This window comes from Ovis canadensis, chromosome 12, assembly GCF_042477335.2.
Source record: "Ovis canadensis isolate MfBH-ARS-UI-01 breed Bighorn chromosome 12, ARS-UI_OviCan_v2, whole genome shotgun sequence".
Taxonomy (NCBI): domain Eukaryota; kingdom Metazoa; phylum Chordata; class Mammalia; order Artiodactyla; family Bovidae; genus Ovis; species Ovis canadensis.
This window is the reverse complement of record NC_091256.1, coordinates 53,404,262-53,427,099: the sequence shown is the minus strand read 5'-3', so window position 1 is coordinate 53,427,099 and position 22,838 is coordinate 53,404,262. Positions and strand designations below refer to the sequence as shown.

Here is a 22,838-nt window from a genome sequence, read left to right as displayed (position 1 = left end):
TTTACCATCTGAGCCACGAGGGAAGACCCCATCTCTGTGCACTTGGAAACAAATCCCTAAGTGTCTCTGGGCCTCCTGTTGCCCCACTGGTGAAATGGGACAACTCCCTGTGTCTTTCTCCAAGAGAGCCGAGAAGAAATGGATAGTCAGTGTGGTGTGCCAGGAGTTCGTCGGAAGGAGGGCGCTAAGTAGGCTGACCGCTGCCATGATTCTGCTCGTTGCACCCCGTCCTCTCCAGGGAGGAGGGGGCTCACTGTTAAAAGGGGAGGGCGGGTTAGGGGCTCAGCTGTAAGACCCTTCCCATGCCCAGCAGAGGTTTTCAGATGGTGCCCTGTTGTGCCAGGGGAGGTGTGTGTGCACACCCACTCGAGTCCACAGGCACGTGGCTGAACACAGCCCATGGAGCCGGAGCAGGGCAGGTTTAGGTGGAGCCAGTTGTAAATAGGAGACACAGGAGACACGGTTCAGTCCCTGGGTCTGACAGGTCTCCTGGAGGAGGAAATGGCAATCTACTCCAGTATTCTCGTCTGGGAAATCCCAGGGACGGAGGAGCCTGAGGGGCTCTAGTCCATGGGGTCGAAAAGAGTCAGACATGACTGAGTACACTGACACACGCAATTTAAGTAACCCAGCCTAGACGGAGACTATTCCACAGGTGCTAGGGCTCTCCAGGACCCTGAGGGAGGGGCCGTGTCACTCAGCCCATCTTCCTGCTTCCAGGCCCCAGGGGCTTCACAGGACATGGGTTTTTCCAGTCCTGGGCAAACCAGGGCGGGTGGTCACCACGCCGCTGACTATGTGGAGTCAAAGCCCCACCTTCTCGGGTGTCAAGGCAAGCACCCCACCTCCTGGCTATGCTGCTTGTGGGAGGTAGGACCTGAGCTCCTCCCACTTCAGGGATTTGAAAAGCTGGTCCTCATCGTTGAGGTGGACTCTGAACACACATGGAATGTGTCCCCCACCAACTCAATAGGTCAGAGTGGAGCCCCAGATGAGCCAGGAGCAGGGTCTGGCCTGAGGTTCGGGGGAGCCCCAGGATCCAGAGATGTTTTGTCCAAGCCACTTGGATTTATCAGATGAGCACAGCCTCCCAGCCAGACCCCCTGGTATAATCCTTTCATTAATTTACTAGTCAATGGAAAATTACTCCTTACCCAGGAATATAAGTTTTCATCTTATTTTAAGTTCGATTCTTAAAGCAATTACCCAGGCATCTGGCAATGACTTCACCGCTGTGGCCGGGCCCTGGAGGGGAGAAGTGCGGCCCTGAAGCTGCACAGACTCCTGGCTCCCAGCCCCGGAGGGGAGTTCAAGGAGGACTGGGAGCCCCCAAACAACTGGCCTGGGTCCTGGGAGGGAAGTGGGGGGGCACACCACCGTGTCTGATATTTGCTGTGTGTGGAAACGCTCCTCTCCAGCACCACCTGCCCCAGGAACCCACTGGTGACAGTTGTTGAAAAGCCTCAGCAGCTGATGCCGCGGGAGCATTTTCTATTTTTAATTGTTTGATTGGAATATTAACTCATCTCCGCCCGTTCCCAAGACACATTTCCCAGCCAGAGGGTTTCCCCCATTCCCCAGACCTTTTTCTCTCTCCCTCTCCAGTCGGAAATCTACTTTGAAAGTAATAACTGGAAACACAGACCTCTGTGAGTTTGCAAAGGATCAGCGCATGGGAGAGAGAAAGAAATAAGGTCCTCACCAGCCAGCATGCCCTGAGCAGACCTCAGAGCCACAGGGAGGGCAGGTGGCTCGGCACCCACAGGCACCGCTGCTCCCCCCTCCCCCTTCCTGGCCAGCCTCTCCCTCTCCCCTCCGGTCAGCCCCACTGACCCAGTCTGCTCACTCATCAACCTCAAGTGGGGCGGGGACGCTCAGGAGCCTCCCAGGGCGGAGGCCCCGGGAGGGAGGCACGTGGCCCTGGGCTCAGTGGCTGACTTTCCTTTCAGCTGCCATTTCCGAGAGGTAGGGAGGGGGAGAGGGCAGCCTCTCCATGGAGCCACTGGAGAACCTGCCAGCCAGGCCTCCAGGCAGAAACACAAGGGCTCCAGGGCCAACCCCGACGGGAGGGTCACCTGGCTTAGCCACTGCCAGAGCTGCTGGGGACAAACTGGATCCCGGGGGGCCCCCTCACCCATCCTCAGAAGGCACCCCCAACCCAGCAGCGGGGCCACTTGGCCTCCTTGCCCTACCTGCCCTTGGCCCCCCTGCCGGGCTCGCCCCTCTCAAGGTCGCAGGGCTGTCCACACCAGGAATATTTACTCACCAGACTGGCCCTGTTAGCAGCACTCACCACAAATATGCTTTCTGATAAAGTTGGCAGAAAAAAAGTTCTAGAGCTGGAAACAATGTCAGAAATCATCCCCTACCCCCACCCAGGGAGGGTGAGGTGGGGCCTGCGAGCAGGTCACACAACCAGCTCCTGGGGAAGGCTTCTGTCCCACTCTCTCACTTTTCTCCTTCCTGTTTTACTTCCCGACATAATAGAGTCTGTTGCCAGGGGACCAAGGGCTGGGGATGACTCTACATGAGCACTGGGTCTTGGCCCCCGAAGGGCACGGCCCAGAGGCAGGGGTGTGGGCAGCGGCCCTCTGTTTCCCCCGCCAGGAGCTCTCTTGGGGGCCTCTGGGGGACGAGGCCAGGCGGCCTCTCACCTCTGCTTCTCCCTGGGCCGTCTCACCTCGCTGAGTTCCTGCCCACCCGCCCGCCCTCCCTCAGTGCACATGGGCTTTAATGTTTTTATTACCTGTTTGACTCGCTGCCTTATTGCTTCTCCCCTTAATGGGGCCGTAACCGTGGAAACGAGGAATAAACGGCCACCAGAAAATGAGATGATTAAACAGGTCACCCTGGCAAAACAAACTCAGCCAAGGAACCTCTGGGGGGTGGGGAGGGTAGGCTCCTCCTCCCCCATCCATGGCTGGAAGGCTTGGACCAGACTGGGGACCAACGTCCCTGTCCCTGAACTGGGGCAGATACAGGGGGCGCCCCCTGCTGGACAGTGTGGCACCTGTCCCGTCGGTTCCTCGGGCTCCCCTATCTCCCAGGCAGCTCTCCTGGCTGGCCTTGGGCCCTGGGCTCTTGGGCTGAAGGGGTGGCAAGGAGGAAGGCATGGGCCTAGAGATGATGAAGATCATTGCCCAGGAGGAGATGCACTGCCTGGTGACACAAAGCTCTAGAATTCTGTCCCCACTGACCTCCTGGATGCCTCTGACTTTCTCACTGGGCTGGAGTTTCCTATCTAGTGCATCTCTGGCTCTCATGCCTCATCGTTCCCCATCCCAACCTGGGGTCCCTGAGTTCTTGGAGAAAGCTCTAGAAGAAAAAGCCAACTTAGGCCAAAGTTCAACTTGGGAAGGTCTCCTCCGAGAACCCCTGGTCTTTGGAGCCAAGCCGTGTGTCTGTGCCTCCCCTGGGCCAACTTGTTCCCACAAAACCTCTGGGTGGAAGGCAACATGAGAGGGCCTTCTCGACAGTAAGGAGGACTCCTTAACCCCTCAGCACTGGCCAGAAGAGGCCCCAGGAGGGACCCCGCGGGAAGCTAAGAACAGACCCCAGAGCCAGTGCAGGAGCAGCTGAAACCACCATGCCAGGGGCAGAGAGGCTGGGGTGGGCCTTGGTACACGCCACCCCTGCTTTCTGGCCTCACTCCAGGCACTGCATCTACCCAGCTGGAGGGGTCCTGGGCCTGGGGGGCAGGACCTAGAGAAGATGGACATGCCACGGTGAGGTTTCTGCTGGGGGAGACAGAGACAGGCAAGGGAGGAGGCAGAGAAGAGTCCCGGGCCCTCCATTGGCTACTGCCCCTGGTCCCCTCCAGGGCAGCAGACTGTGGGTGTGTGACCTCCCCACCCCAAACCACAGTCATGGCTAGGAGTTAATGGGACCCCTGTCAACCACTTGCTGCCTGTCTTCATCCTCATGCCCACTTTCCCCCTCAGGTCATCCCTCATCCCAGCCCCACTCCTTCCTGTAAACCAGGCCTAGAAAGCTCTGGAGGAGCCAAAGCTCAGGTCCCAAGGCAATCAGCCAAGTGTTTCCTGCCCGCCTCCCGCTGCCCCCACTCAGAACCTGGAGAGGCACATCAATCAACCCATTCCACCAGCACTAACGGTGGGAAGGCACGGGGCCGACCCTGGACCGCGCGCTGGAGGAGACATGGTTGCCGAGCTAACTTTAATGGTTACCATTATGAGTAGCAGCAGCAGCAGAAGGCAGGGCTCCTGGCCTTGGCCTCCTGGGGGAGGGCACAGTAGTCTGAGTGCTGCTCTGACACACCAATGTCATGGGTATAACCAGGTCCTCAGAGCAGCAGGCCCCTGGCCAAGCTCTGATCTCTTATCTCCTTCCAGGGCCAACTGGGTGTGAGGCTGCAAAGGGGGAGGGGCAAGAAGGTAGGCAGGAGGGCCTGGCTTTAGGGAGCTGGGTGGCCTGGGCCAAAAAGGGCAGAAAATTATGGTTGCACAATGGGAAGCAAGAGTTCTGCTCTCCAGGTTGGGGGAGGGGCGAGGTAGAGGAGAGTGAAGAGTACGAGGCAAGAGAGGCAAGGGACTGGCGGAAGTCTGGAAGGCGTGGGTGACACAGGAAACATCGTCGCCCATCTCCATCTGCCCCAATACCTCCCATCCTTTATCAAGTTCAAAGGCCACTCCTTCACAAAACTCCCTGCGCTCTCTGATCGGGCGCTCCTCTGCCTGGTGGGACAGGTAAACACACCTATCTCCCTCTACCAGGCAGATCCCAGAAAGCTGGGACGGACCAGGTGGCCTTCACTGTTTCAGCTCCTATAGCGGATGCTCCCCAGTGCTTACTAAGAACTGCAGGCCCCACTACCTGTCTGGGGTTTCCTCCACTTCTGGGGGTCACCAGTATGTCCTCGTGGGTTGGGGTTGAGGATGCTATGCCGTGGTCAGACAGCCAGAGGGGTGAGCACTGGACCACCAAGCTGCCCCCTGTCCCAACCCATCCCCAAGAAGCGGCCCCTTCCCCCTCTACTCCCTGGGACCACCAGCCCTCCTCCACTGCCATCTCCTCCCCCTGAACCCTGGCCCAGCTACCCCGGAACAGCTGCTGCCTGCCGTGGGGACCCACAGGCTGTAATTACTACAGAGCAACTTCCTTCCCCCCGAAGATGAGGAGGAGGAGAAGGACAAGGAGGAGCAGGAGGGGGTGTGGCAGCACCAGGTGGTCACGGTCTGAAAACCAGTGCGGGGAGGGCAGTGTAAAGGACAGGCCTTGGGGGCTGGCGTTAGGGGTGGGGAGCGGGTGTGTGTGTGTGTGTGTGTGTGTGTGTGAAAAAGTGGCCTGACTATATTCTAAGAAAGCTGGGCCAGGCAGAGGAGGGTGCCCGAGCGGGGGTGGGTGCATCACTAACCTGCCAGGTCTAGGAAGAGGAGTCCAGGCCCAGAGCCTCCGGGGCCCCACCCCATCCCCTGCCCAGGGACTCGAGCCAGGGGCAGCAGCTTTAATGAGGAGATGCTGCTGCGTGACTCAGCCCTCCAAAGGTGCCTCCATTTATTTTATTTTTCCATCATAAAAAAACCCAAGCTGCAACTTGGCCAGATTCCCCGGCCGTGGGGGATGGGGGAAGACCGGCTCAGAGAGGACTGCCTAGCTGGCCCCAGTGCCCTTCTTAGAGGGGAGACTTAATGGGTTCGTCTGGTTGATCCCAAAGAGAAAAAGGGCCTGTGATGGGGTCCCCCGAGGGCTCTTTCAGACCTGCCCTCACTGCCTCTGTCTCCTGTTGAAGGAGAATAGCTACGCCAGGCTTTTGATCCAGAGTAATGCTCTGATATCACATAACTAGTGCCGGAGTTGGTTCAAGGGGCCACTTCGCAACCCACAGCTGCCTCTCTCAAATGCTCTCTTACAAAGAGCAGGTCTACTCAACCCCTCCCCAGGGTGTCCCACTGAACCCTCTCGGCAAAATTAGGTTGGGAGTCAGAGAACCAGAGACCTTAAAGGTCACCTGATGCTTGTGTCCCTCCAAATGTCACAGCCAGCCTCTGCTTGAATGGTACCAGGAAACCCTCAATTTCCGAGGCGGCCCAGTCTGTGCTTGGCTCTGACTGCTCCTTCCTGCCAAGATGGCACCAAAGCACCTACCCCTTGCAGCAGACTGGCAAAACCGGTGCTCAACCTGACAGTTGGTAGGGACCGGCCCCAACTTAGACTGGTTGAGTGGGTGTATCTGGCCAAGTAAAGGCTCGACAAAGGAAAATCGAGGACAACTTGCTCTGCCCCAAGCCCGGCATGGAATCTCTTCCTTCAGAAGCACCACAAAAACCTTCCCAGTCCCCAGTGTACATCCGGGTGAAAGTGTAACCACAGCCAGCAAGGTTCCTAGACGCCTCCACTCCTGGCAAGGCCCTGGCCTTCAACCAGTGGCTTACAACAGTCCTGAGAGTCTAGCGGTGGTCTGACACTCAGACCCAGCAGGGGCTGGGCTGGGGAAGCCGAAGTCTTTCCTCCCTGGGGTCAGATACTGCCTGGAAGAAGTCTGCAGCCTTTCCTCTCCTTCCTTGAGACTGGGAATCCTCGAAGCACATGGCCACGACACTATTCCACTCCAAGAACTAGGCTACTAAGCCAATCTGTCTCAGCCTCCCTTGACCCCATCACTCCTGGCCTCATCCACAACTGAGCCCATGGCCAGGATACAACACGGGGGTTTGTATGCCATGAAAGGAGATCTGGGTCTAGAGTCCCAGCTGAGCTGATCCCAGGGGAAAAGAAGCAGGCCTGGTTCAGTGAGCAGCACTGATACCTCCCCTGACTCACCCTGACGACACAGCGGCAGCCGCACAGCTCAGTGTGCAGTGCTGGCCCTCGTGGTTCCCGCTGGGGTCCCTGGTCATCCCTTTGAACTTGCTCTCTTGCCCATTTTGCCCTTTACCTGGAAGAGTCCACCTTGGGTCCTCTGATGGACAGCTCCAGCCCTGGAGAGCCCCTCCCCATCTTCTCAGGATCTCCCTAGGGAGCTGGGGGGCACTTACAACTAGATCCTCAAGAATCAAGGGCATGAGTTCCTTCTTAAAGCTTAACCGCTGTTTCAAAATCATTTTCATCCTGGCCTCCAGGTTTTCTCAGGGCCTGGGAATCAGCCTAGTGGGGCCTAATCCTGGGGAGCCTCCCAAGTGCAGCCTGGATTCACCTGTGTCTGAAAGCTTCCTTCTTCCTCCCCTCCCCCTCCTGGCTCCCTCCCCCAGGGAAATCACTCTAAAAGGGCCTAATGGAACTATGTCCTCCTCTCTTCCTCTCTCTCCTCCCTCCCTCCCTTTCTTTCTCTTTCCTCTTTTTTTTTATTAGCATTTGTGGAATTTATTCCCAAACTCTCCTAATCTTCCGTACACAACCATTTGATTTGCATAACCCAACCCCCTCTCATAAAAACTGGCTGCTAGTTTAATTAAAAAATGTAAATTTGCTGTCATCTCGGGGCCTGGTGAATTAGGACGACATCGGCATTTTTTATTGCTAAAGACGTCCAGATTGATCCAGCCCTTGGCTGAACTATGGTGGAAGTAAAGGGGTCCACATGGTCCCCGAGGGCCTTGAAGTCCTGCTTGAGGTACCCCTCGGGTGAAGCCACGGTTCTCCCACCACTGAGTTACTTATGGCTGGAGTGCTTCCTTAGACCTGTCCGAAGCTGGAGGTGATGTTAACCCACGATCCAGTGTTTACTGGGCCCCTGGGGCCAGCAACCCTTTGGGGCCTGTGTCTCCAGCCTTGTACAGTGCTAGCTGCCCGAGATGGCCTCAAAGAAGAGAGCCCCTCACCACACCAGAAATGAGCCCAGGCCAGAAATGAGGTCCCTGGCCTTGGCTGTGAGCCGAAGTACATTCAAGAAGTCGACGAAAGATGAGATGGAGTGAGTCCAGAGACAGGCTCAGAGGGGATCTCAGAGTTCCCACCTGCTTCCCTTTTTTTGTGAAGAGGGGAAAAAGTGCTTTTCTTCTGAAGTCCTGAGATTAAGTGAAACTTCCAAGTTCAAAGAAAAAGCTGAGATGGTATCACCAGATGACTCCTCCAGGAAACAGTCAGAACTTTGACACCCTGGACCTCCCCTCACTGAGTGGCCAGAGCCCAGGCCTGGGTCCTGCTGAGAGTGCCCTGCTCCAGCTACAGGAGGAACCAGCTGACCTCAGGGGCCCTTCTAACTTCCAGGAAAAGTTCCCAGAGTCTGTATCTAGAGTGCAGGGACAAGTAAGTGCGACAAGAGATTCTGCCACCCACAGGCCCAGCAGGCCCTCTCTCCAGTTGGGGATACCCTATGGAAGGGCTTTGGAGTGTGCCCCAAGAGCAGGCTGATGTAAGGGGGCAGGATGGAGGCCAGCTCCAGCTGCCATCGGGGTTGGATGGAGGAAGATGAAGAGGACCCAACTTCCAGCTAGGTAATGCCTGGGTCCCCTGTGCACCCACAAGCACAGGATCATTTGCCCCGAGTAGGGGGCAGTGCATTACCACCACTGGTCCACGTATAAGGTCTGCTTCTCAGCTGGGATGGGTGGGGGCCCCTGTTTCTAAAGAAAAGGGGTGGGGCCTGAGAGGGAGTTGATGAGACACTTGATTAGAGGTGGGGGCGGGCTGCTTCTCCGTGGGAGGGAAGGGCAGGGAGGGGCAGGGTGGCAGCCCTGGCCTCAGACACCTTAACCACTTTGCCCAGCAGGGGGTGTCGCACCCTTCCTGGGCACAGAGGTCGTGTGGACCTCCACATGGGATTCACCAAGATCACACCTGGCAGAACACAGTCTTAATACTCCCTCCCCCACAAACACATCTCCCTCCTTCCCAACCCCTGCCGCCATGTCCTGACACTGGGCCCCCCAGTGCTGCCTCCTGCCCTCTCTGCCCACTCCCTTTTGACTTCAAAAGGTCAAATGTTGTCCCAAGGGGCAATGCCATGGACTTGGGCCATTATAAACAACAACTCTGACCCATACCACCTTCCATAAATGAAACAGAAGGGTTCAGAGATCAATCTCCAGGAATTATCAACCTGTTTAGCACAGATTTAAAAACATTTAGGAAGAAGACAGTGCCTAGGATGAGGGTCCTGGTCAAAAGTCTATTTCAATACAGAGGGCTAATGGGAAGTCTTGAGGAATTTAAAGTAAACCATCATTCTAGACTCAGATGGGAAAAGAAGTGTTGATACAATTAGATTAAAACCAATAAAACACCAAAATCTCAGGATAAACTCTGCTCCAGGCCAGCACTATGCTATCTGGAACACTAAACTAGGTGCCATGCTAGGCACCCCAAAACCCAGACGTCCAAATTGAGTAGTTGGTCTGGTCTACCCTCTCCCAGGGTGGGGGCTAAGGGGGATGGGAGCAAGTCCTGGGCCCCTCACTTTGAACTGATAACAGCCGCCTCATCCCACGGGTTCTCAGGTGAAAAACACTCATTAGCCATAATAAGCAGCTTGTTCATCCGACAAGGCCTTGTCCCAAATAAATTAAATTCCTTTACCTTGAGACAGTCGCCCCGAAACCAGACTAACCACCTTTCCCAACAGGACGCTGCTTTCAAAAACTAAACCAACCCCCCCACTAAAAAAATAAAAACACACACCCCACAGCCAGACACATAGAGATCTTTCCTGGGGAAAAAAAGGTACAGAAAAAGCACGCAGCCATTCAAAAAACACGGAGAATGAAAAAAAAAACCCCACAAAAAACCCCTAAATCCTTTCTCTGGGTGCCCCCCAGCTCCCGCTCCTCTCTGTTCTTTCATAATGACAAGCATCAAATTAGTCACAGTCACTAAGCAAGTAACAAATAATAACAATAATATCATCAAAAGCCTCGCAATCCAGAAACCAGGGCGAGAAGCGCAGCCGGCACCAGACCCTCTCCAGGCCAGCCCCCACCCCCTGCTCAGCTGCTACCTCATTGGGCTAAAAATAATAACTTCCGTAAAAGAACCGAAAGAAAAGTGAAAGAGCCACCCCCTGGTTCCCACCGGCCGGTACCTGTACCAAGATCCATTCTCCTCTCTTTGGTCCCAAACTCTTCGAGGATCGCCAAAAAAAGAAGAGGAAAGAAAAGAAATCTGTTTAGTCTCTCGCAGTGCCCCCCACTTCCCACCCCAGCCTCCCCCCTCGGCTCTCCGCACCCTCCCCCCATCGAGGGGCGGTCAAGTCCCCGGGACGAGGGGAGCGACGAGAAAGGGGACCCGGAGGCAGAGCGAAAGTTTCTCCCTCCCGCCCCGCTGGCTCTCGCTCTCCGGCATTGCACACTCAAAGCAGCTCCTCGCCGCTCTCGACTTTATTAAACTAAAAGAGAAACTATTTATAGACCCTGCCCGGGTCCGGGGTCCCGGCCGGCCCGCGAAGCCGAGGGGCGCCCCCGCCCGCGCCCGGCCCGGCTAGGCACCCGCCACCCCCGCCCCGCCCAGCCGCGCCGCGCCGCGCCGCGCCCCCCGCCCAGCGCCCGGGTCGGAGCCCCGCGGCGGCGCCCCCTGCCCTCCCCCGCCCCACTCCGGTACTCACCATAGTCGGAGAGTCGAAAGCCGAATTCACTTAAATAATCAACTTTCATAATACTTAATTAATGCCTAATTGCAACTGATTACTCCCCGAATAACAAGTTGTTTTAAAGCCCTGATGTCATTGCTCCTGACTGTAACACTCAGGGTAACAGTTTGGCAGGAGGGAGCGGGCGGGCGGGAGCGGCCGGGGGCGCTGCCAGGCGCCGAGGTGATTGGCAGGGCGGCCGCGGCGCCGCCTCCTCCAGGCCGGGCCCGCGCCGCCCCGGCAGGTGAAAGAGCAGAGCTCGGCCCGCCCGCGCCCGCGCGCCCGCGCGCCCGCGCGCGCCCGCCCGCCGGGATGCTGGAGTGAATGGGCTCGCGCTCGCCGGCCCCGCGCCCGCTCCCTCACGCGCGCCTCCGTCTGGTCCCCTCTCCCGCTCGCCGCGCGCGCGCGGCTCACACGCGCGCCCCCGCCCGGCGCCCGCTCGCAAGCGCGAGCGCGCGCGACTTCAGCGCACCGGCCCGGGCGGCCAGCCTTATTGGCTCAGCGATTGCCCAAACCTTAGACTTCGGAGGGAGGAGGGAGGCGGGGACTCGGCGGCCGGGGCCGGGCGGGAGCGGGGAGGCTGGCGGGGGCTCGGCAGTCCGAGAGGAGCCGGCGGCCCGCTCTCGCGCCCCCGCGCCAACTCTGGCCGGACTCCGGCGGGCGCGCGTTCGCAAGCTCCCCTCTGCGCTCCGGCCCCGCGAGCGCGACTCGATGGCGGCCGCGCGCGGACTCACTCTCCGGCGCCGGCCGGCCAAGGGCTCGCGGCGCGCGCGGCCGAGCAAACTTTTGGGCGCGGGTGGGCTCAGGTGTGAGCGCCGCGGGGTCGCGCCTACTGAGCCTTACTCCACGGCTCCGCCCTCGCGCGCCCCTCGGGTTTCGGGTGCGGGGGTACCAGGGGCTTTCTTTCCTCCCTCATCCCTGTTGGTGGTGGTGTTTTTTAGTTGTGAGGAGAAAAGACTCGGGGGCAGTGGGCACGGGTGTCCCGCGGAACACGCGCGGCGGCCCGCGGTGTTTCGCACACCGTGGCCCCCGCAGGCTTCACGAGTGCAGGGACCCCCGGGGTTCCACCACTTCGGTTTGGCTTTGCCTTTAAATGCACCCTGGCACCCCACCCCACCCCGATCCCTGGTCTACCCAGGTCCCCTCTACGCCTCTGCTTTCGGGACCTTCCTACTCCTTTTGTTGCCCGGAAGTTCAGCCCCCAGCTCCGCAGCCCGGGCAGCATCTCTTCTCTCACCCCGCCTTGGCTATGAGTCCTAGGAGCGCCCCCACCACGGATCTGCTGTCTCTTGGGTTTCCAACCCGCCCTCTTGCCTCCGCCACACCCCATGCAGGGCCCGGGCAGACAGGGCCCAGACAACCCTCCGCCGAGGAGCCAGTGTCCTGCCGCCTGCCCCCTCGGACATCGCCACATTTCCTGCCTGCCAGTTCATCGCTGGACCAGGCAACTTGTTCTCTCCTTTCCCTCTTTTCACCCTCAGAGAAAGTACTTTGGTGGGCCCTTCTGTCCCCAGAAGTCCCCGCTGTAGCCAGATATGTTGAGATTCCTTCAATTTTAGTCACCTAGATTACCCACGGGGGTGGGGGTGGGGAGGTGGGCGGGTCGGGGGGCGCGGTGCCGAGGAAGGAAGCAGGCAGGTGAGCAGGAAGCTGGAGGTTTTGCAGGTGAAACACCTGGACTTCACTGTCCCCAGCTGTCCCTCGGGCCCTCCTGCACCCAGCCTGCTGCCTTCTTTCCCTATCCTGTTTCAGGGGAGGCCACACTTCAATGAGGGGCTCAGAACCCAGGCTTTCTGCTCTCTGTTCTTTGGGCGAAGTTCAGCAAAATGGCACTGGATTGTTTTTGCAATGTTTCTATTTTGCAAAGGGAAAGGCCCAGGGAGGCCTTGGGGCAAAGAAGTCAGGGAGTTTAACAGTCTACTGTTTCTCCCACTTTTCCCTTATTTTTGTTCTTTCTTTCCTTTTTTTAAAATTGCGCTTTAGTTTCAAGTGGCCTCACAGGGAGGTTAGCGTTGCTTCCCCATCTGACCACCTTCCTTGATGCCTTCTTGGCAACCCCCATTCCGGTGGTCACACAACCTTTACCCTTCAGGCCTGCCCCATCATTACGGAGGATGAATAGCTGGAGAGGCCCAAGAGCTCTGAGTGTACCCCAGCCCTAAAATCTTGAATAAGTGACCAGAGCTCCTTAAACAAACCAAGCCCAGTGTTTCCTAGATGTTGCTGGAAAAGGGCAATCAAGCAGTGAGGCCACGAGCTTCTGCTCCCCACACAGGATCTCAGAGAGGGCACTGCGGCTTCCAGGACTGCTCTGGGGTACACACATGCCTCTGGGTACTCCCACCCCTGACTCCCCAAAGCAAGGCTTACAGCTTTGGGTTGTAACAGCAGGCAGTCCAACCCAAATCCCAATCTGAGTGTCTGCTTCCTGATGTGGGCAACTGGGATGTAGACAGAAGCCTGAAGACATAGGGGTGAAAGGGGAATTTCTGGGTGCATTTGAAATATGCACCTATGGGCAGCTCCCTGCATATATACCCACATGGCCTATGGGCTGCCTATGAATGTCCTTCTGGGCTTCTGAGGATGGTGGTCAGGGTCTGGAAGGGCCTGCCTGCCAGTTACCCACCACAGGGCCCACAGGATTGGCTGCATAATAACTTTGCACCTCTGGTGGATCAAGGCTGGAGAGGAATGGCTGAAGGGTAGAAATGAGAGAGCTGGAAGGAAGTGGGGGCAGGCAAGGTGGACTAGAGGGGGCCCGCCAAGCACAGCCAGTAGTAGAGGGAGGCAGGAACGGCCCAGAGACCCTCAGCTCTGCCAAGATGATGGCTACCATCAGCCACTGCCGGCATAAGAAGTGTTGCCCAAGAGTGAGGGGCCTTCCTTCCTGAGGCACACAGAACATGAGGCCATCCTGGCGTGTTATGATCTGAGACCTGAGAAGGCTGAGGCTTTGAGGTCATAGATGTGAGTCACAGGCCGTGTCACGGCGGGGGTCCCCCGATCTCTTTCCCTTTGTGTGAAGGGGAGAGGCCCAGGACTCTGGCACCTCAGCCTGTGGCCCATTTTGCCTTGAGAACTCTGATGTGGTAACACCCCTGTAACCCTGAGCCCAGGCCACAGTTTCTGTGCCCAGGGCCCCAGGGATGGAAAGCCCAAAGCCACAGCTCCTCCTGGTCTCAAGGCCCTCCTCCTCATGCTCCCCATCCCCGAGGGAAAATGAGGAGCCCTACACAGCCATGCCAACCATCAGGCCCCTCGCAGGGGTCTCAGGAAGCCTGTCAGCTCTTCCCGGGCAGGTTCCCTCGATGGCTCCCAGCATCTTCACATCCCCGGTTTGCCTACTCTTTTTCTCTCCCTCCCGAGCCCGGGGCCTTCTCACTCAGCAGCCTGTTTACACACTGGGTATCTCATGCTTTATCTGCTCTCACTTTGAATTCGTAACTTTCACATAAACTTGAACAAAGCTCCTTTTGTTCCTGCACCCCACCCCAGGATCCCAATAAACTGGTTCCCTCTGAGGCGACTGAGCCAGGGCACTGGAGCCTTGGCCAGACGACTGTGTGTGCCTGTAAGCCAGCATGTTCGCACCTGCGAGGGAGCCCGTGTGCCCGCATGTGAGTGCCCTCCCTGGGCGGACAGCGGAAGAGTGTCAGAAACAGCCCTAAGTCAGCAAAGGGTGGATGGGAAGGATGGTGGGGACGGAGCCGAGAGCTGCGTCGCCTGGCACAGGGGACGGGGCTAGCCTGAGGCTGGGTGAGAGAGGTCCTGGGCGCTGGATGGTTTCGGTGTCCGGGCTGAGGGAAGACGGGATGAAGAGGAAACAAAGGGCAGGGAGGCCTAGCAGAGCCAGGGGCTGAGGCCGGGCTCAAGCTAAATGTAAGGCAGATACAAGGAATGCATTATGGCGGTTTAGGGGCTGGCAGAGCCGCCGCACGCTCGGCCCCGTAATCCTGTTAGCCAGCAATCTCCATTCCGAAAGAGCTTCATTTCTTTGTGAATATTTGTAAACTAGATATCTAATGGAAAATTATAGGAAAATTATAGTGAAATTCATGACGGAGAAATCCGATTATCCCTAATTCAATTATGCCATCTTAGCCCACACAGCACATTTCCCATTTTTTTCCCATAAATACCGATGCCAGGGGTCCCGGTAATCAAATAAAATTGAAAATCATCTTCCCATTAAATTCAATTAGCCGCAATTTCTAAAGCCTATCAGAGATTTTAATTACTAAATTATAAAATTCTCCAATGCTAAATTGAAACCAAAAAAATTGCTCATCCTTATATTTCAGAGAAAAAAAAGGGGGCCAGCAAAATCCCTGGAAGATGCCCTCTTCTCTGTGCCCAGCTCCAGAGCAGGTTCCCTACCTGGAGGGACCACATGCACTGATGCCTGCTTGCCCAGTTGGGGACAAAGCTAGGGGGGCAGGGGAGACGTCCCTGTCAGGGAAGGGGCTGAGGCACATTAATTTAGCAGAGGGGCAAAGCACACCTCCACCCCCAAGCATCAGGGCTGGGCCAGGCCCTGGAGAGGACCCTCCTCCTCACTCGCTGTCCTGGCTCCTCAGATGCCCTCAACTTTGTCCCCCACCGAGAACAAGGACCATAAGTGCCACCTCCTTGGCCCACGGACATGGCTTGGGCCCAGGTCACAGCTTGGCCTCAGGGCTCTGCACGGTTCTGGGGCAGCAGACCAGAGGCAGCCAGCTTCTGACCCAGGTGCCGGCTCTCCAGGCACCCGGCCGGGTCCCCAAATGGCCTGGGCTGGGTCAGAGGTGAGAGGAGCATGGGGCCTGATGCCCAGGGTAGCCAGACATCATGGGATGGTCCTGTGGCCCCCAGCCTTCTCCAGAGCATTCCCAGGAGCCATGGGCCCTGGCAGTGTACCAGCCTTCTGGGAGAAGAGCTGGGGATGGATGTGGCCCAAATCTGGCCTCTCCTTGCACTACCAGCTCATTCCCTGTTCTTCCCCTCTTCTGGGAAGCCAACCGGCTTAACTGGCCAGAAGGACTATCCTTTCCTCATGGGAGAGCTCACTGTTTTACCCCCATTTCCTTTTAGGGAACTGTTGGCCATAACCCCAATAGTAGGCCCTCCTCTCTCAGCCCCCGCCATCCCAGGCCACTTACCCCACTCTCTAAGGCTGCTCCTGGAGTTAGAAGAGCCTGGGGAGGTGGCACCTGTGGTAGCATAAAGTGACCCTAGATCTCCAACCCAAGGTGGGTGGCCGGGTGGGCAGCCGCTGGGCCCGGCAGTTTCAGGGCGGGCAGTAGCCGAGTTGCTGGCAGCCCAGCTCCCGGGAGCAGGGAGCAGGTTTAATTTGCCAGGCAGTCAGGAGTGCCAGCAGGGGAGGCACCCGCAAACAAAACAAAAACAAAAAAGTTAATTATCTTTGGCTTTTTCTTAATAAATATCCAAACTGGCCCGGCCGGATCTTCCGCTTTGGAGGGAGAGGGAAGAAGGAGGAAAAAAAAACCCCAAACCAAATCCAACAGACTCATTCTCTCCCTTCCCCTTTGTCTCTCATCCTTGTATGTATCTCTTATCAGAACAGTAACAGTTTCACATTAATTCCCTAATTTCTCAAGTGCAAAAGTATGGTCACAAAAGGTTGTTTTGTTTTGTTTTGTTTTAGGGTGGGAAAGTGGGTGTGTGGAGAGGAAAGAGGCAGGTGGGAGGGGAAAAAGGGAAAGACAAACTGGGTAGAAATAAAAGAGAGTGAGAAAGAGACAGAAGGAAAGAGAGAAGAAAAGACAGAGAAAGCACGATGCAGAGAGCTGAGCTCGCTACCTCACCCCCGGGGCCACGGCCCAGCCTGTGGCCCCAACCTGGGCAGGGACCTGTTCTGGAATGTTGTGTTGGCATTTTATTGCAGTTACAATTATCAGCTACAGGAGATAATGGGTATTCTTCATTTTAAAGCTCCAAACCACCCAGGTCTCACTGGCCACTTTGGCTCCCTTGTTGCTGTCAGTCCCTGTGCCAACCCCTCCCCTCCAGGAGCTTGGCTGAGGGAGAAGGGGGTGGGGGTTGGCTGTCCTTCTGGGGGGTGTGAATTTTTCTATGTGGAATTGCAAGTGTACCTGGGGAGAGACATGCGTGTTGCCACCTGGGCTTACGAGTTTGGATAGTGCTCATACACGCCTGAGCCCATGCTGTTAGAAACATCTGGTAGGACACCTGCATGTGTCCAGGTAGCCAGGACATCAGGCAGTCCCTCATGGAATACAGGCGCCAGAGTTCCGCCACCTGGGTTCAAATCCCAGTTCCATCTCTCACCAGCTGTGTAACCTCACTCAAATCACTGACCCTCTCTGAGCCTCCAGTTTCTCAGCATCAAAGTGAATAATAATTAGTGATTGCCTAGGGCTGAGGGTCGGGGAGAATGGAGAGTGACTGCTAATGAGCACCAGCTTTTTTTTTTTCTGGGGTGATGGAAATAGTCTAAAATTAGATCCTGGTGATGGTGGCACAACCTTGTGGATATACTAAAAACCACTGAACTGTACACTTGGCATGTGAATTACACCTCAATAAAGTGGTTATAAAAAGTGGGGACAAAAAGGGGGAAAGCTAATGGCACTTACGGCATTGAGTTGTCATAAGGACATATGCAGCACACAGCCTGGCACAGAGGACATGCTCAATAAGGACCGGTGATTAGTCAATTCATGTGGACTGGGGGAGGATGAGTTGGCATCCTGGGCCTGGGCTGGTGTCCATAAGCGTGTACTGCTGGGGCTTGCAAATGTCTACCTGGGGCCCGGGGGCCCGGCCAGCAGGTTGTCAACCCTCTGAGCTGCCCCCCACCCACCCCTGCTCAATACTTGGTTGGGATTCCTGGGTGTCTGCTCCCTGGCAGGCATGGGAGAGTGCGCAGCCCTCCTTCTGCCTCCCCGCCCGGGTCCCTGGAGAGGAGGCTACCCACCGCGGCGGGCAGACTGCGCTCACTCTCCGTCTCACAGAGCACTCATATTTTCCATGTGCAGCAGACCGTGAATTCACCTTCATACTAGTTACAGGGTTATTTAGCCTCTCCTGACACTGACAATCACCAAACTTTAATTCGCTGCTTGGCTTCTCCCTGCCGTGCCCTCTGCCCACCCCCCAAATCCCTGGGAGAGGATGGGAAGAACCTAGTCCAGCCTCCTCCAGCAAAGCCTGCCCTTTGGAGTGATGGAGCGATGGGAGGTTGGGGAGGGGGGATGGTGAGAAGGGGAAGATGATGGACAGAGGGCGGAGGGAGAGAGCAGTACCACCAGGGCTAAGGGGAGCTTGCATCCTACTCCTCGGGCCTGACACTAATGTATTCAACCCCACGTCCATCCTGTTATGAATGAAGACTCAGCTGACCAGGCTTCAGGTCTGAGGGCTGGCAGCCCTGGCCAGGACCAACGGGGCCAGAACTCACTGAGATCCCAGAACCAGGTGGCTGGCACGGGCTGTCCTCTGCCTGATGCTGGACAAGCAGGTGCCCATCTGAGAACCCTCCAGAGGGAGCCCATTCTTACCAACCTGAGAAGCCAGCTCTCATTTCTCCAGCCTCTCCCAGTGCCAGTCTCCTGCCCAGCCAAGCCCCCCTGCCCTGCAAAGGCTTCTCCCTGGTTTGGAGCCCTGTTGCCTGTATCACGTCTGTGTTCCTTTGATGAAGGCAGGTGCACGGGTGTGTGCTGAGTTGCTCAGTCATGTCTGACTCTTTGTGACCCCATGGACTGTACCCCACCAGGCTTCTCTGTCCAGGGGATTTTCCAGGCAAGAATACTGGAGCAGGTTGCCATGCCCTCCTCCAGGGGATCTTCTAGACCCAGGGATCAAACCTGCGTCTCTTACATCTCCTGCATTGGCAGGCGGGTTCTTTACCACTAGTGCCACCTGGCAAGTGGTCCTGCTCAAAGCTGCTGACAAACATCAGATGGGAAACAGAGACTGAGACATCATCCACCAAGGATCCAGATCATACAATCCTGGGACCATGGAGAAGACAGGGCCCCAGTGTGTCCACAAGTCCACTTCTTCACCCACTGGGAGTGGCCACTGCTACCTGGAGCACCCAGGCCAGCCCCAGCACTGTCTGTCTCTCTTCCCTTGCCTTTAGCAGATCCCCTTCTTTGTGTCTCCCCTGTGCTCCCATACCTTTCCATGAGTGGACCTGGCTTCCAGAAGTTCCAAAGAGACCTCTGGTTAGCTCAGGGGCCAGGCAAGCCCAGAGACCTCAGACTCTTCCTCTTAGCTCCCTTTGATCTCCTGGAGTGGTCACCGTCACCTTCCCCAAAACCTCCCAGGCAATTGAGGTTTCCTCTGAGGACCATTTGGTGGAATCATCACATGCACGCACACTCAGTCATGTGGTCATGTCTGGCTCTTTGCAACCCCATTAACTATAGCCCTCCAGGCTCCTCTGTCCATGGATTGTCCAGGCAAGAATACTGGAGTGGGGTGCCATTTCCTCCTCAAGGGGATCTTCGCGACCCAGGAATCAAACTCATGTCTCTTGTACTGGCAGGCAGATTCTTTACCACCAAGCTACCAGGGAAGCCCAGGAACTCTCTTATTTGCCAAATCCAAGCTGGCTCCATCAGTCATTCATTAGGCAGAGAGTCTAGAAGCAGCGAGGACTCTGCAGACAAAGACCTGGACTGGGGGGCTTGGGAGAGCAGAGGTGGGGCAAGGGCAGAGCCACAAGAGGAGAGGCAGGGAAATCTATCAAAGGGTCCCAGCTCTGCCTACTGCTCCCTAGCCCAGTTCTGCTGCCCCAGCCTTGCTGGCAGGGGAAGTGGCCATGGTGGCCTGGGCAAGAGAGACGTCAACGGGAGCGATGGCAGAGATGGGAGAAGGGGCCTGTTGACTACAAACTGTCCATTATGGCTCAGATTATAAGCATATTGCGCAGGGCTCTCTGCACGCTGCCGAGGAAATCCAATACGCTGAAAGGTTAATGCAATCAATTAGGGTGACAAGGAAGTAAAGTAAAGCCTTCGGAGTAGATGAAAAGGAGAGAGAGGGAGAGAGAGCGCCATGGAGTTGGGGGTGGCAGCACGGGTGGTGGGGAGGTGAGGAGGAAGAGAAACTAATGGGATGTTGAGAGAAGGCTTGGAGGGGAACACAAGCCTACAAAAGGTTGGGATCCCTCAACGAGAGGATGGAAAGAGAGAGAGCAGCAAGAGCAGCAGGAAAGAGCAGTTAGTGATCTGTGCAGGGACCCGGTTCCAGCTCAGACCTTTGACAGCTGCACAGCTTCAGTTTCCTCCCCTCTCCCTCTCCCTGCCAACCTTTCCTCTAGAGCTTGGAGCCCGGATCCCAGATTAGCTCAGTAGTGATGTGCAGCCTTGGTCCCTGCCCCTGGACAGAGCAAGTACCCACATAACATCCAGGGCCTGCTCCCTAGAACTGTGGCCTGGTTCCCACCTTCCCCAGAATGAAGCCCAGCTCGGCCTCCTTTGCCCTCAGCAGCCCCCAGGATCACAGCTTTCAGGCTTGCAACAAGCCTGAAGAGCAGAGAGAATGGCAGTCCCTTTCACAGATGAAAAAACTGGTGCTTGAGAGGTGATGCAACTTCCCAGGGCCCTGCAGCAGATGTGCAGGACGTGGAACTGACCTGAGAACTCAGGGGTGCCCAGTCCACCCCCTGGAGAGGGGCATCTTCCACAGCACTTGCTCAAGCGAGGAGCCTCAGCTTCTCCAAGATGAGGGACTCAGAGGTCCCGGGGCAGGAGAGGGGCTCTGCATGGAACCTGCTGAGGGCTGACTGCTGCCTCCTAAATGCCTGGGGGAAGACCCCCACTCTGGCAGGTATAAAGGAACAAAGGAGGGAGGGAACAAAGGAGGTAGGTGTTGCCTACCTGTCAGACACCTTTAGTCCCATCCACTCACATGCTTGAGATGGTTAGATAGCATACTGACTCAATGGACATGAATCTGAGCAAACTCTGGGAGATAGTGAAGGACAGGGGAGCTTGGTGGCTTATAGTCCTTGGGGTCGCAAAGAGCTGGACACGACCGAGCAATTGAACCACAACAACTACTTGTCCAAATAACACTGCAAACAAGATATTCTGCTTACCTTGCAGAAGAGGAAACTGGACCTGAGAATTTCTAAGGCTACAGGATGGAGATACAAGGCTCCTGGGATGCTGGGAGCAAGAGCTCTGAGGAAACTGTCAAGGAGAGGACAAGTAGGTCTTCTTGGGAGGTGGGACTCAAGAGGATATGAGGTCCTACAGAGACGAGAGAGAAAAAGGGGGGCCCCAAAGGGACCAAGACTGCAAGCGGTCCCATAAGCTCAGGGATGGGGCTCCCTGACAACTGCCCAGGTGCCTCAGAGCAAGATATGAGCACAGAGCAGGATAGCAGTCGCACAACCCTGTGAATGTACTTAATGCTAGGGAACAGCACACTTAAAAAAAGTTATAATGGTAAACTTCATGGTATGTCTATTTGACTAATTAAAAAAAGAGAGAGAGAGCAGCAGATAGGAGCCAGAAACTCGAGTGAGAGATAGTAAACCTTCCCTGTAAAGGGCCAGAGAGTAAATACTGTAAACTTTTCAAGCCAAACATGCTTTGCTGTAGCTACCCAGCTCTGCCATCTTAGAGTGAAAGCAGCCATAACTAATATGCAAATGAGTGGGTGTGGCTATGTTCCAATAAAACTTTATTTACAAAAACAGGCAGGGGGCCAAAGTTAACCCTCTGGCCATATTTTGCCAAGCCTTGCTCCAGAGAATGGAAGCACCTGGGGGTGACTTTCAGGACAGAAGTAGCCAATCTGAACCTTGCCAAGAAGTAGAAAGAAGGGCTGGGCAGAGGGCAAGTCAGGGTCTCCTTACCCGAAGAGGGTGGAGGAAAAGAAGAAAACTAGGGCTGGCATGGGAAACAGATGTTCAGGAACCAGTCCTTCCCAGCTCCCAGCATCCCCAAAAGCCCTCCACTGTGCTTCAGATGGCATGAAGGGGCAGAGAGTTGCAGCTCTCAACATTCCAGGAGTCCTGATGCCAAGAGAGAGGTGTTGGGCTATGGCTAAGAGAGGATGGGAGTGGGCAGCTGCAAGGTCGGCCTGGCCAGAAGGGATGCCAGGGGAGAGAAAGACGAGGAGAGAGGCCCGGGGAGCAGAGCTGTAACCAGGGTGGTGCTGGCGGCAAAGGGAGGAATCCACGGGCCCCAGCGAGAGCGCAGGGCGCGGGCCGGGCCTGCCCTACACCGGCCGCCTCTGATCACGTTTTCAGGGCCACTGCCCGCCGGCACAGACAATGCTGGGAGAGCCTTTGAAGTCCGAAAGGGATGCCGCGGTGGGAGCCGCGCGAATCTCTTCCCTCCCCCCATCCTCTTGGGGGAGGGGGCCAGCAGGACAAAACCCAGAGCCGGTCACAGCCGGGGCCCCCAAAACGGGTGAGACAAAGGGAAAACAAACAGGTTTGGAGCCAGGCGCACGGTGCCGTGTCTGTCCCCCACCCCGCCGCGCACAGATGATGGATGGCTGCAGCCAGCTAGCTCGCCCGCCGGGCAGGCCCCGCTATTTACATAACACTGGCGTTCCACCGGTCACCTCTGACACGGCACTGCCTGGGGCCGAGGCCCAGTGGCCCCCGAGGTTCCTCCAGCCACTGGAGGACTGGGACAGTCTGTGAAGGTGCAGCCAGGCCAGAGGAAGGAAGGACAGCAGCCTGCTCTGGGCTCAGAGTCCAGGGCCTCCTCCCTGCCAGCGTCCCATGGAGGGAGGAGGAGGCCAGGGGGTAGGGTGGCCGCCTCCCAGGAGAGGCAGGACTGGACTTCTAGGGCTTTCAAGTCCATATGGTTCCCAAGCACAAGCTGCAAGCAGAGCCTCCAGGGAGAGAGGCAGCAGTCAGAGAGGCTGACAGCACTATGGAGAGCTGTGCATGGTCCTGCCAGGCAGCTGACACCTTAGCCTGATGCTGCCTTGAACAGATTCCACGCCCAGAGTCAGTGATCCACAGGTCCCCAGCCCATTTCCAGCCTAACTATCAATCTGAGACACTTCTACCAGGGTTATCTTTTCCTGCCAGGTTCAAATGGGGAGTGTGCCTCTGATTCCTTATCTCCATCTTCCAGACCCACCCCGGGTGCTTGGCAGGACTGGGCCCAGCTCAGACCATATACCAGGTGCCTGGTCTCCAGTAGGGGGAAGGAAGCAAGGATCCAGAAGGGCTCAGGCCTTACCTTGTCGTGGGTCCTAGAGGCTCCTCTCTTGCGGTGGGGGTGTCACTTCATCCTGAGGAAGGACAGAGAAGAGCCTCTTAGCCTTTCAAGGCAGGACCCGTACAGTTCCCCAGAGTGTGCCACCACCACCCCCA

The 22,838-nt window shown here is 56.6% G+C and overlaps 1 protein-coding gene across 4 annotated transcripts in view; it reads right to left on the bottom strand.

The window, feature by feature from the left end:
- Positions 1-22,838, bottom strand: part of CASZ1 (castor zinc finger 1) — a 153,170-nt gene that overhangs the window by 44,379 nt on the left and 85,953 nt on the right. For 2 of the 4 annotated variants that reach the window (XM_069544748.1, XM_069544751.1), the window contains exons 1-2: positions 10,496-10,807; positions 9,977-10,015 (exon numbers count right to left, since the gene is read on the bottom strand). In XM_069544748.1, the coding sequence (XP_069400849.1) occupies positions 9,977-10,015; positions 10,496-10,544 (88 nt within the window). In that variant the 5' untranslated portion in view covers positions 10,545-10,807. Of the gene's footprint in view, positions 1-9,976; positions 10,016-10,495; positions 10,808-20,591; positions 20,628-22,704; positions 22,757-22,838 lie in introns of those variants that run through there. The other 2 variants (XM_069544750.1, XM_069544752.1) reach the window with 2 other exon arrangements.